General features: G+C 41.5%; 1 protein-coding gene across 2 annotated transcripts in view; it reads right to left on the bottom strand.

The window, feature by feature from the left end:
- The window catches only part of FAM120A (family with sequence similarity 120 member A), a 55,153-nt gene that overhangs the window by 9,589 nt on the left and 31,944 nt on the right, over nucleotides 1–13,620 (bottom strand). Inside the window, exons 11-15 of one of the 2 annotated variants that reach the window (XM_062619582.1) lie at nucleotides 9,158–9,407; nucleotides 7,845–7,959; nucleotides 3,563–3,772; nucleotides 2,095–2,278; nucleotides 1,023–1,160 (exon numbers count right to left, since the gene is read on the bottom strand). In XM_062619582.1, coding sequence (XP_062475566.1) covers nucleotides 1,023–1,160; nucleotides 2,095–2,278; nucleotides 3,563–3,772; nucleotides 7,845–7,959; nucleotides 9,158–9,407 — 897 coding nt within the window. The remainder of the gene's footprint in view (nucleotides 1–1,022; nucleotides 1,161–2,094; nucleotides 2,279–3,562; nucleotides 3,773–7,844; nucleotides 7,960–9,157; nucleotides 9,408–13,620) is intronic. The other variant, XM_062619583.1, reaches the window with a different exon arrangement.

Here is a 13,620-nt window from a genome sequence, read left to right as displayed (position 1 = left end):
GTAAAAGGTAGGTTCATCCTCCCCCCTACCACAAAAGCAATTGTCTAAAATACAAATGTATCTTCTAGTCAAGTTGCTTGTATCTTCATACCAGTGTTTTGCCTTTAAAAGTCAATTGTAGGGCATAAAATGTAGTTCAAGAAACTCAGGTAAGTGCAACTGAGCCAGATGTTACTGGTAAGACCATCAGCACTGAAAGGGTTACAAAACACAGTGTCTATGCAGCCGTGATTAGTCATCAAACGTTAATACGCTGGGAACTAAGCTACTGGTTAAACTCAAAAAGGTTTGTATTGCCCTGAACAAGTGTTTCAACTTCAGATGCACAATGTCTACAGGGGCAAAGTTATTCACACGATTAAGCATTAGAGGTATGACCACTCTAAGGATAAAAGCTCAGAGGCCAGAAAGAAACAGCTAAACACATGGAAAAGTTTTACCCCATTCAGGACTGGAATGCTAGAATTAACAGGTTTCCACCGTCCCACCTTGTACAGGAGACAAGAAATGGGCATAGAGGCAGGTAAGTGAATCTCACACCCGTGTCCATGCCGACACTGACGGCAGAAGAGTGGCAGGGTCAGCAGTAACCGTGCAGTCAGTTATTTCTACTTTGGGTTGTTTTTGCAAAGAGCTCAACTGCCCCCAGTTTTAGAAAGTAACTGGTGAATGGCTGGACTTGATTTTAAAGGTCTTTTCCAACCTAGCTGATTCTATGATACAGTCAAGCAAAGTTCAGCTGATGACAGATCTCACCCTCAAGACAGAGGGTCCTGGTGGGTTTTGCAGCTACCCTGTGCTGGGAGGAGGGTTTCTAGGCATGGGAGAGGCTGGTGCTGAGGGGATTTGCGGCAGGGATCTGGGAGAGCAGAGTGGACAGCAGCCCGGGCAGATTCTAGAGGGACAGCTGAGAGTTAGGGAGGAAGGGAGACCAGCAGTCAGTAGGAAAGCCTCAGACCAAACCGTAAAGTGAAGGAAGCTGTTGCCAGAAGCTCTAAGAAAAGGGTTTTGGGTATAATTACCGCCCTGAAACTTGCTAGTCCTGTTGCTGTCATTGCCAGAGAAGGCTCCGGAGTGTCCTGCCGCTGTTGCCACCCGGAAGGCCCGGTAAGCGCCTGTGGCTACTGTTTCCCCATAAGGGCCTCCAAAGCCATAGACTCCTGTTAGACCCAGGGTAAAGAAAGACAGGGGAAAATCTGTGAGGGGGCAAAGGCATCCGGGAAGGCCATGAGCAGAGACGCTGCTGCCTCCTTCCACCCTTCTGGAGTCAGTGGGGAGGGCTGCGCGCCTGCAGGTGATGCTGCATGACAGCAAGCCCAGGGAGCCCTGGCCAAAGGTGTCCTGCTGCCCTAGCGAGCATGGGGTCTCTTATGCAAAGACCAGGCCTTCAGTCTGGGTTTGGAATGTGAATACCGACTTCTATGGCATAATAAACACTGTAAAGGCTTGTGACAATTTTTTGGTGATGAGGTCTGATGGCTACAGTTGTGGCACCCCAAGCATGCCTTACTCCAAATGTCCAGTATCAATTCACCTATGGGTCTCAGTACCAGGGAGATTTTGAGAAAGGGAATGATTCAAGAAACAGCCTGGAATGGTTGTATCAGCATTTACACTCAAGGGTGCCAATGGTTAAACAACTGTAGCAAAACGCAGAGGGGTGGGGAGGAGGAAAGGTTGTCGTCAGCCCTGTTAAACAGTATCCATGGATTTAGGCATTCTTAATATTTATAAATGTAGACATTTTGAAACAACATACAGTGCAAATAAGAACCTTTTCATATCATCCAGTGTTGATCCATTTCTCTTTTTTCCATTTTATGCAACAGACGTAAAAATATTTTGATCTGGCAGAGTTACTAAAAATCCTGATGGAAATACTCAGCAATACAAAACATCCCATATTACTAGGCTATGGCTAATAAAAGTAGCAACAAAATACAGTGATTGACACGTGACAACACACACCAACCACCTGCTTTTATGTAGTTTTCCTATGAAATTGAACAGGCAAATCAGTTCCTAGTTTTGGGAATGTGAAAGACAAGGTAATGCTTCACACCCACATGTTCTGCATTGCTGTCAATCACTTACCAGCAAAGCCTCTCCCCCTGCCCTGAGGTGGTGGGACTGGCCCAAAGTGTCGAGGATACATAGAAGCTGGATAGAAAGGCATGGCAGGTGGAGGTGGGAAAGGGAGAGGATGGTTCTGCCTGGAGAAATTTAATCCTTCTAGGATGCTCTGACGCATCTTTTCAACCTTGGCTGCCTGCTCAGCCTAGGAATAAAGAGGTCACAAAGAGATATTAAAATTCTTATTTCAGTTGTACAAAGCTACATTTACATAACAAATTCAAAGAAAAAAGTAAAAGAATGGAAGAGTAGATAACTACTAACAGCTTCCACAAAGCTAGCTAGAAAATGACAATAATCTGTCTTGCATACCCACTAATATTTCAATGATTTTCAAACTGTTCACAAGAAAATCTTTATGTATTTGTAGTGAGTCTAAATACAGAGACTGTTTAGAAGTCAGTAACACAAAAAGAGTTTACAGGTTAAAAAGGGGTTTCCAGAAAGGAACTGAGAAAATTCTGTCTATAGTCTTCTGAAAACTTAATTCAACACTTTAAGCAGCACAATTATCATAAACCTGGAATGCCAAACCGGTCTTCGTGAACAGGCTGAAGTACACCTGGAGGCTGACAAGCCCGTGAAGGGTCACAGCCATCATCGATATTTCATCTATGATCACTTTATTTGAGTTAGAAACAAGAAAGATGTTTTGTTAAGATTTCATACCTCCCGAAAAGTAAAATAAATAAAAAATATTTAGGTAATTCAGTAAACTGTTGTTTTTTATCAGTTTCTTGGTTCTACAGTTAGATATAACTTTGCACGATTAGGATTCGACAAAGAACTAATTCATTTGTATTTTAAGATGGCCGTAAGAAATGTGAAAAGGGGACCATAAGAATAACTTCACACTCTGTGAAGTAAGTTAGGAATCACGAATCTCCTTTCACTGTAAAACCACTGCAGTGTAGTCCTTTGTGATAGTCCTGCTGGCTTGACCCAGAAAGACAGTGCTTAAACAAATGAGCAGAGAGAGTTGGCAGCTCAGTGGCTCATTACATCACAACTGCATTCAGCTTCTTCAGTCTCCAGAGAGGAAATCATGAAATTAAAGTTTATGTCAGTTTACTTTTTCTAAATCTACCAAAATACCATCTCAATTGTCAACAGGAGATAGAAGAACAGTAAACAACAGAGCTGAAAAATACCTATTAGCCATACACCTCCTATTTCTCTTGAATGGGATGGTGCTTAACACCTATTTTACTTTTAAAAGAGAAATAGGTGTTAACCCTGAAGGCCAGGTTGAATAGGGCTTGGAGCAACCTGGTCTAGTGGGATGAGCTTTAAGGTCCCTTCCCACACAAACCAGTCTGGGATTCTAAGAAAAGTAGAGACGACACATGAAGCAATGATGTATCAACCACATCTAACACTTCTGAAAATGTGACACACTTGATACTGTCCTGCTTCTAAATGTACCCACCTGACCATCACAGAGGTCAATGAGCGGAACTTTCTCCCGGCTTGCTTTTATGAGCTTGGTCTGGAATAATTTTCCATCAAAATACATCCACGGACAGCAGTGCTCCCATGGAATTGGCTGTCCACAAGCATCGTTTGCAAAAAGTGCCATATCGACCCCACTCATAAATAGAGCAGACAGCTGAATTCCTCGTGGGTCGAGATTCTCAATCTGTTCAAAGAATGCAGTAAGATCATAGTGAGATGGATTTAGAGTTATTCCAACAGTTACATTATTTTCAAAACACTTGAAAACAGAGGGATTTTAAAAGGCCCTCCGAACTTTTCACGTGTAATTGCCAACTGGACTAGAGGAATGTACCAGAATCTACTGCCTGTACATGCACAACTGCAATGCTCAGAAAGGCTGGTATTCCCGTCTGTGTACCCAGTGTGAGAGAAACCCAAACCCCTCTATTTTCTCAAAAAAACAAAAACAAAAACAAAAACACCAAAAAAACCCAAACAAACCAAAAACAACCCACAGGAAATTATTTCCAATATTCTAATGATTTAATAAATTCATTATAAGAAGTCAGTGAAAAGTTTTTAATTAGATACTCATGTTTCATTTCTGGCCTGTGGCGTCTAACCCATGCAAGAAGCACACTTTAGCTGCACTAAGATCATTGATCTATCTGCAGTACAGAGTTTTCCACACAATTCCAAAGCATGTTACAGCACGGAAAAGCTTCAAAGACACTTACAGGAAAATATCAGTAGAAAACGTCATTAAAAAATTTACTGCAAATAACATTGTGCTTATGAGATTTTCTGCAGGAAGTGTCAGGAAGGAGCTCCATGTTTGCATTCCATTTTTCTTCCCATGTAGCATAGTTCTGAGTCCTTTATAATGGATTTTCTATTACCTTCATTCAAGATTTGACATCTCTCATAAATGAAGTAATTTTCATGCATACAACAGCTTTATTTAGGATGCAGGGTAGATATACAAAGGTAGAATTAAACAGTAATAGCTGGTGGTGGAAGCAAAAAGGATTTGCTTGCAGCAAATATATTTTTAGCTCTGGTATAAGAAAATATCACTACTGGTGTCCTCTAAAATACTCCTGAAAATATCAGCCTTTTCTTGGGAGCATTTTCAAGACCTTGGTATTAAATTTTAAAGTTAAACTATGTTACCTTCCATATGCATAAGCAACCTTTAAGATCCATAAGACTATCCAGACAGATTTGCAGATACGCAGGTGGGCTCAAACTTAGATGCTCTTTCTGTCTGACTTCAACAAAAAAAGCAGCAGCAGCTGCTTCATATGAATACACTAGCAACACTGTATGAAACATTGCATCTTTCAGCTAACCAACATATATTACGGAAATGATCCATGACTCTTTATGTAGGATTTCAAAATAAAACTTGGAGAACAATTTCTATTAAACAACAATCCAGTGTGTGCTGTTTATCACTTGCCTTGTCTCTGACCTTCATTTTGTGTTGGAATGAAAGAAGTATTTTCTCTGGGAATTTCTTTCTCAGATCTCTAAGCAGTGCTCACAGTGGGGTTTCCTCCTCTGCATCGTATCTTAAGATAGGCAAAACTTTGATAACTCTGGATAACCCCTGCCATATCTCCACCCCTAGATGATGTTTGTTGTGTTGTGCTTTGAATATGGACACTGAAGAGTCAGTGGTTGATACACTACTGTTCTTTGATGCATCCTACAAAAGCCTTGCCTACAAATGTCACGTGAATTTCCACCTACACCCACAGGTACAACTACTGAACTTCAGGAGGGCTTGGAATCTTGAACCATGCTCTCTTGGCTCCCATCACACTTTACAAGGCTCTTTGCTATACTCCACCAAGTCCAACGTTTGTTACCTCAGATCAGCTACGTACATTTCTTCTGAACATACACGATAACTCACTCCTTTGGCAGATGCTGGCCACATCCTTTCATGAAGACAAAGTACTGCTCTCCATGCAAACAATGCTCATCACCTTTGGACCAGGATCTCCGGGGTTCTGAAAGACCCAGTAAGCATGTAGGGCTTCCAGCACTCATATCTAGTAAATACCTTGAAAAGCAGTTCCAGCAAACACCTGAATGATTCTCTTGATGGACAGGATCTACGTTTAGGCTGCTTTTAAGGAATAAGCCCCAATGAGTCCTTAAAAATGCTGTTTTCAGGAGCCTAATAGGCTTCTAATCCATGTCAGCAGCTATGCAGTCCTAAGCGCAAACAAGCGGTGTCGCATGAACTCATCAGGTGTTCATTACAGCTGTCTATCCTGTGTTTCTTCAAATCTTTCTCAGCAATGAGGGAAGGCCAAATAAATGTCTTCCTGTTGGGTTTTATTTATTATTTTTGCTGTTGACTCTTTCATATACGGAATGAGGATTTTGTTCTGCTAGCTCTGCCATTATGGCTGCTAACATGTGAATTCTCTCCTTGCTGTATGACAAGTTCAAATAAGATTCTGAAATGGATTCAGTTGTTTTCTTCCGCTTACGTTTATTAGTACTTCTATGGCTAAGTGCTGGGTTTCTATGAGCAGACAGATTTGGTTTATAGGCTTAGAAGAAACCTGGAGAGGGACTTTGGACAAGGGCCTATAGGGACAGGACAAGCGGAATGGTTTTAACCTGTCAGAGGGGAGACTGAGATGAGCTCTTAGGCAGAAGCTCTTCCCTGTGAGGGTGCTGATACTCTGGCAATAGGGGTGTCCAAACTGGCAGCATTCTAGGCTAGGTTGGACAGGGCTTGGAGCAACCTGCTCTAGTGGAAGGTGTCCCTGCCCATGCCAGCGGGTTAGAACTGGATGAGCTTTAAGGTCCCTTCCAACCCAAACCATTTCATCATTCTATGATTTATAGATAGATGTTTTATAGACAGAACCTTGCCAAGATGCTACATGCATTCCTGATTGTGCTCATCACTCACAGAAGAGAAATAGTCACTTGCTGGCTTTGAGAATGCCCTTACAGATGTGGCATCAGTGGCAAAATATTCCTTAGAAAAGCCTAACAGCTGAAATCTGTGTAAGCTTCATCACAGTTTCTCACTGCTTTTGCCTGTGCCCTTCTGCAGCGTGCACCCATGAATACGAACAAACTTGAGAAACCAGTACCTGCTTCTTGCTGATCTAACGACAGCACGTATCCAGGTACTGCCTGGAGCAGACCTTCCTGACTTGAATCCAATCTGAAATGCACTCTGACCTGAAAGCCAATCTGAAATGACTTCTTCAACATGCGGCTGCCTGATGAAGGTGCAATCAGCATCTCACCATGTTGATCATCAAAGCAGGCAGAAGATGCATCACTTCCTGTTGTGCATTCCCTATACATCCTAATACATCCCACAGCTTCCACATATCAAATTATTTGGTTTAATATACTTTATGTAGAAAGAAGTATCTAAAATTATTTCCACTCAGAGAAATGTCTGATTAAATAGAAAATAAGGACTAAGCTCTACCATTTTATTCAGAGAACTTCATAGCAGGTTCTGAACAAATTCCAAAAAGCAAACAAGGTAAAAACAAAAACCAAATCATGTATATTTTAGCTCAAAGGCTAGCGGAGGAAATTTCACTGTAAACATATGAAGGCTGAACAGAGAAATCCCCCAGAATAAGATGCTGCTGCACAGATTGACAGGCATTCTGCATTTGCAATAAGGATACCACACTACACAACTCTCTTGATTACCTAGCAGTATTTACTTCACGTAATACTACTGTATTAGAAATAGTAGAAACTTTGACATCTTAACTTTTAAAGTCCTCAAAATAATTCCATGATTCTGTATTAATAAACAGTTTGCCTTTTTTTCTCTCCTGCATTTTTCCATTGAAGATCATGCAAGTCTCTCTCCATTTTTACACTTAGCTGCAAAAATCTTTTGAATGCTGAATCATGAAAAATGTCCCAGGTTAGCATTTATAAACAGCCACACAAGGAATAAATCTTTTCTTTTTCTTTTCTATCTTTTCAGTGGAAGCACATTTATTTCCAGCTTTCAAGAGAGAATTACTTAAGAATTGTGAGAAAAGGCTTTGCAGTATAGAGTACGTTTAAGGTTTTAGCTACTTACCCAAGCAGTGAAGCAGAATCAGTTATCAATCTCTGCAACACTTTAAAATACTAAGACTAATATTTTGGAAAGTATCAGTAATTATGCAAGGCTTTTAGCAAGACAGTCATATACACATCACCCACTAGAGTTAACAGTATGGATCAACTGGGAAGAAATCTCTTATATAGTTCAGAATTACCTTGAGCTCCTGAAGCTGGTCAGGTTCATAGAGCTTTGGAGACAATGCTTGGGCAAGAAAAGCATCAAGTTCCTGGCGACGAAGTATACGCACCCCCGGCCACTGTACCATATACCTACAGAGGAAGCCCAGAATTACTCAGAAGCTTCCTTCAATAGGATCAGAAATCATAAGAATGCAACAATAAAACATCTTTCTTGCTGTTTAGACTTGAATAGTTCAAAAGACCTAAACACTAAATAGATTTGAAGTTTGAATTTGTTTAAATCCATATGGAAGAGCTACTGACTGTGGATCGGTTTGCAAACCCTGCTTCTGGGGGAGAAAGGGAAGGACAGGCCACCAAAACAGAATTTAAAACATAAGTGGATTCTAAAAATAAAGTTATAGAAAGATTAATGGTCTTTACAAAACCAACAATTTATATATGCCACATGTCACAGGAGAGAAACATGCTGTGCAAATGAAATGAGGAGCTCTGCTTTAAGATACCCATTAGACTATTTTGGTATCCTTTCTATTCTATAAGGAGAAGAAGAAGGATTTTTAGTGCTGAAAAGGCAAGACAAAATTCCACAGAACTGAAGACATATATATTTATCATTTTCAAAAAATGGCTTGAAGTTTTTCCATGTGCAACATGCTAAACTTAGATTCTGCCAGATTTATAAGCTAATTGTATGGAAATAACAATCCCTTTCCAAAAACATAAGCATCTCTCAATGCCTCAGTCTATTTTCTATCTGAGAATCAAAGAGTATTTTGGACCTTGTGACTTTCCCTTTGAAAAGCTGAACTACAGAATTAATACTTCAACTGTTGCTTATCATCATCTCAAGTAGAGGAACAATTCTTACACATGGAATCCAACACACCATAGGCAAAGTAGCATTCCTGTGAACTTGGCATCTGGATAAGCTGCTAGGCAGCTGTTCTCCAAGAAATCTGTTCTCTAAGAACTCTCTCTTTTGCTTTACAACTTCACCAACACAGCCTCTGAGACACCAAAAGTTATTTTTTAGTAGCTGAAGCCTCGAGTAAGGGTAAACTACTACAAGTGCTACAGGGGCCTCTTTGCAACCCAGGCTTTTTTTCCTCCTCCCTTCAGTCCTCTAGAGACTGAAACACCAAACGTTGAGCACACAGCATTCTTTAAAGACTCACAGCAGCAACGTTCTAAAACTAAAGCAAACCTCTTCTCCTATTGATGTTGCAATTATGAATACTTTCTATATTCATGGTTTAATACAAAATTAAGTAGGTCAGAGAGATGACCCTTCCTGCATTCTGCTTTACCTTAATGTAACACTGACCTTAGTACACAACAGAGCACCATAAGATGAGTGGGCACATTAGTTGGATTGAGCATTGCTGGTGTATCTGATCTCATACAGGCCAAAAACGCCCTCATTCTTCGGTTCTTGTCTTCCACTGCTTTTCCCAGCCACAGCTTCTTCAGGTTGGGACAGGTCCATTCCCTGAATGCGAGTGCTTCCACCAGCTCAGGGGTTTGAGGAGACTTTCCTTTGTAAGCAGCCCACTCTTTAATTATCACTGGTGAAACTGCAAAGTGGCAACAGTGGAAAGAAAACATTCCAGTTAACACAAGAAATTTACATCCAAAAAGCATCACTTGGAAACTTCAGTGGACACCGATGTCCTGCATTACATGTACTACATTGCCAAAATGGTAATTCAACCTCTATATGGACCATCTCTCAACAGTGACCACTTCAAAATTCACTATATGCAGCCAGCTGCACAGTAGGAATGGTACATTAATATTTTCAAACATACAACATAAAGGAACTACATCTATTTTTCTAAAACAAGCAGCAGAATTTGAAAATGCAATTTTCCCCAACAATATCTGTGTCATCAATCAAAACCCTACAGTGATAAATTAAAAGAATACCTAAAGAGAAATATATTACTGCACAGGGCTTGGAGCAAGCTGCTCTAATGGAATGTGTTCCTGCCTGTGGCAGCGGGCTGGAACTGGATGAACTTTAAGGTCCCTTCCAACACAAACCAGCCTGGGGTTCTGTTTTCTGTGAAGAGATCAGTAGTTTTGTGTCTCCTAAGCTCCCTTTCAGCCACACCAAAGACTCTTCAACTCTTGAGTGCTGCTACATCACCTCCTTTTTTATGTGTGGAGGCAACAGAAATGGGACACAGGCTTAAAAAAAAAAAAAAAAAAAGCCAAGACTGCAAAATGATCCCTCTGGCCTTGGAGTGACCCCAACTTTGACCAGCTCAGAATTTGTCTGCACCCTTCTTAACTCAGAGCCCAGTTATGTGGTGTGGAAAGATTCAGGCAGCTTGTTAGTGAAGCCTCAGGTTACAGCTCAGAGAGATCTGCTGCAGGAGCACAGACCTGTTCCTGCTTCTCAAAACACCCCTGCCATGGACTGAGTGGCTGGCACCAGGAAAGCCCTTACACAGCCTCCGCCAGCAACCACACCTCGGCCTTACAAGTCATTTCACACTTAGGAGCAGGCAAACCATGGCACAGGTGATGGTCAGGATTACAGAAGAACCTCCAGAACATCCCAAAGCACTCTCAGGCTTTTCTGGAACAAAACTAGCCTAGCATTATAGGTACACTTCCTATAGCTCAGGGTAAGTTTTACAAAGATAACATGCAGCAATGAAATAAATATTCTGATATATTTAGTGGGTAGCCTCACTACAAAATCATGTTCTATTCTGGTTACTACCAGTCTTTGTATGCCACCAAGCCATAGAAGACAGGCTTCACCAGCCAGCAGCGCTGCTCTGGCAGCTGCGCAGCTCATCACGCCGGTTTTCATCTCCTGCTCAGGCCTGGGACAACAAACATAAACAATGGAAGGATGGACTCTTTGTAGGCTTTCAAAGACTCATTTAATTGCTTTAGGTCTTAAAAGCAAAAGACACTTTTGGACCAAAACTTGTCAGCTCTCTCAGGAAACAGATGGAAAACAGAGTGCAGAACAGTTTCATCTGTTTGCAGTAAAGAAACCCCCAACCCCTTGACAATGGACATAAAATAGCCGTTCGTGTTCTGGCGTTCTTTTTTCTTTCCTTCAACCCCATTTGACAATGGAGGTGATACTGAGGCCTCTCCAGAGGCAAGCAGATGCAAACTCCACATGCACACCACATTTAAGCCCCCTCAGATGACTAACTCCTCTGCTTCTAAGCTCCTGCAGCAGTGAAACACAACAATTAAACTGAGCTGTACCCAACACAAAGGTTTCACTGTTGTTTCTTTCACATAGTTCAATGTAAGGACCTCAAGCATAGAAGAAGGGAATATTTTCTGTCTCTCTTTTCTATCTACAATCCCATGTTTCCACATTCAAACCTGGTTCAAAGTTTTTAACCTGGGGATGACAACTCCCATGACCAACCATGTTCAGGCTGCAGGAAGACACCTCAGTCTGCTCTCAAAATGTACCCTCTTCAGTAACACGCCACCTGCAGAGGCCACACTGGAGATCCACCCTGGTCTCAAAAGTTCTGTAAAGTAATTATTATTATGGACTAGGTAACCATGCTTCTTGCGGAATGGTTTTATATGAAGGTCCCTCCAGTGGACTGGCAGAGAGTGCCCTCTCTGAATGCTGGGGATGGGGAACTACAGCTGTACTTGACAAGTAACTGTAGCACTGCCCACCTAAATTTAGCATTTAACATAGCAGATGAATCCAGGACTTGTCCATATCCACGGATTTCTTGAGGGCTTCTTACACCTTTGACAACCCTGTACTGGGACTGCTGCCAAGCACATCCCTTCCTCAGCTGCTGAGGATCTCTGTCCTCAGAGGAAAGCTCTTTGCTTTCCCTCCAGGACTTCCAGTTGGAATAAGCAATGTCTACCCTGAAGACTGAAGACTACAATGAACACTCTGATCAGAGTGTGTGCGGACACAACATCACAGTGTAATTATACTGCGTTCTATAATTCCTCCTATAATTTTATAATTTAAAATTCCTCCTGCTGCTGATCAGATGTGAATACTCAAAGTAGCCTAAGCAACTGCTCTGAACATTACCCTTATGACATTTCTAGGTCAACCCAAGTATAAAGGGTCAGCATCAATCTGTATGAGAGTAATAACCTTCTTGATGCATATGGGAATGCTGTTACAGGCTCTACAGTCACTAGCAACAGCATCCTGCATGCTGAAGCTGTCTGTTAGAGCCCTTGTGGCTAACTGCACCTCATGTGGTTTTGGTATTCTCTTGGCATTTTTCATGCACTGAACACAAGGTGTCAGGTACCCAGTACCTCTAGAAGATGAGCTAGCTAATGCAGATTAATCAAGGCTCATTTTTAACCTTGTAATCTTAACTGACAGCACAGCTTGAGCTAAGCTTGACTCTGCAGCAGGGCTACTGCCCAAAAGATACAGCTTTCCTTTTGGAAGAGCTGAATACACCCTTGATGGAGAAGAGCACATCACAAGGTGGCTAGGCTTGAAACAACACACTTGTGGATCCGACCACGAGTCACGACAGCTTGAACAAGTGTGCATTTTCCCATAGAGTGGAAAGGGCAGATGGTTTCAGCTGCACATACGTATTTACCAGAAAATGGGAAATAGCCTGTTTCAGAGCTTCAAAAGAAGAAAAAGTCAGAGATGAAGTTTCCCTCTCCTCAGAAGGAAGGACAGTGCAGCAAATACTGTCCTTGGCAGCAAAAGCACAATCAAGAAGTTTGTGATTCAGCTCTTCATACCCTCTGGGAGCAGACATGAGGACATGGACAGCAAAGGCATTAGTTAGCAGACATTATCATTGAAGAACCTTGCTGAGTACTTCTTACAACGTATCTGTTGTTTTTCATTGGCTTTTCCACTACATAAAAAATAATAACGATTTAAAAGACAGGAACTCACCCATTTTATGAAAGATTCTTTATGCTGCTATGTATTTAATAATAATACTCATGTCAGTTTATGATGTAGTTTTCACAGCCTCCTATAACCGTTGCATACAGTATACTTGCAAATTACACATGCACAATTATTATGTTGCCAGTGCTGTGGTGTGCAGAACAAAGATGACAGCGGCTTAGATACTAATATATTCATTCCCTTTCTACGTAGATCTTAGGGGCAACATTAAGTTTCTGTAGAAATTAATTTCTTAATTCTCTTAACATCTCTCAATTCTTCAGTTTTCTCTTGTCTTCATTACTGTGCTTCAGAACTCGGTCATTTTAGAGAGCAGCAGAAAAAGAAAATCAAATCAAGACACTGAAGGAGAATAGGCACCACTTGTTCACTATACCCAGGGTCCTCAGAGGAGTTAGCATGGGCTAACTAGTGTGACTAAATGAGCAGAGAAATCTGCTCTTGCCAGTGAAGAAGGTATTCTCTCAATGCACTGCCTGAGTCTTGCCCAACCTGCCCAATTTTTGCTACTTAGTATGAGAGGTGACCAAAATAAATGTGCTTCTGCAGCATCACCCTTCCAAGCCACATGTTTGCATCTTATTTCAAACCCATCTTCACCAGAACTGTAAACTCTGCAGTGAAGCAACTAACTTCTGGGCAGATATTCAGGTTTATCTTCCTATTTTTTAAAAGCGTGGTCAGTCCTAGGACCGAAGTAGGTCAGTAGCTGAATGTGTCCTGCAGCAACACTTGCCAGAGCTCCTGTAACTAAACCAAGTCATCAGCAGTGCTCTTAGCACCCATTGAGAATAAACCTCTGAAAAGCAGTGTAAGTGAAAACAGAGCTGACACAGGCTTCCCCAGTAGCCTACAGAGAACATGCTAGGTTT

The sequence above is a fragment of the Pezoporus occidentalis genome, unplaced genomic scaffold, assembly GCF_034315485.1.
Source record: "Pezoporus occidentalis ecotype Australia unplaced genomic scaffold, CSIRO_AGI_Poc_V1 ctg212, whole genome shotgun sequence".
Classification (NCBI taxonomy): domain Eukaryota; kingdom Metazoa; phylum Chordata; class Aves; order Psittaciformes; family Psittacidae; genus Pezoporus; species Pezoporus occidentalis.
This window is presented reverse-complemented; position numbering and strand designations above follow the sequence as displayed.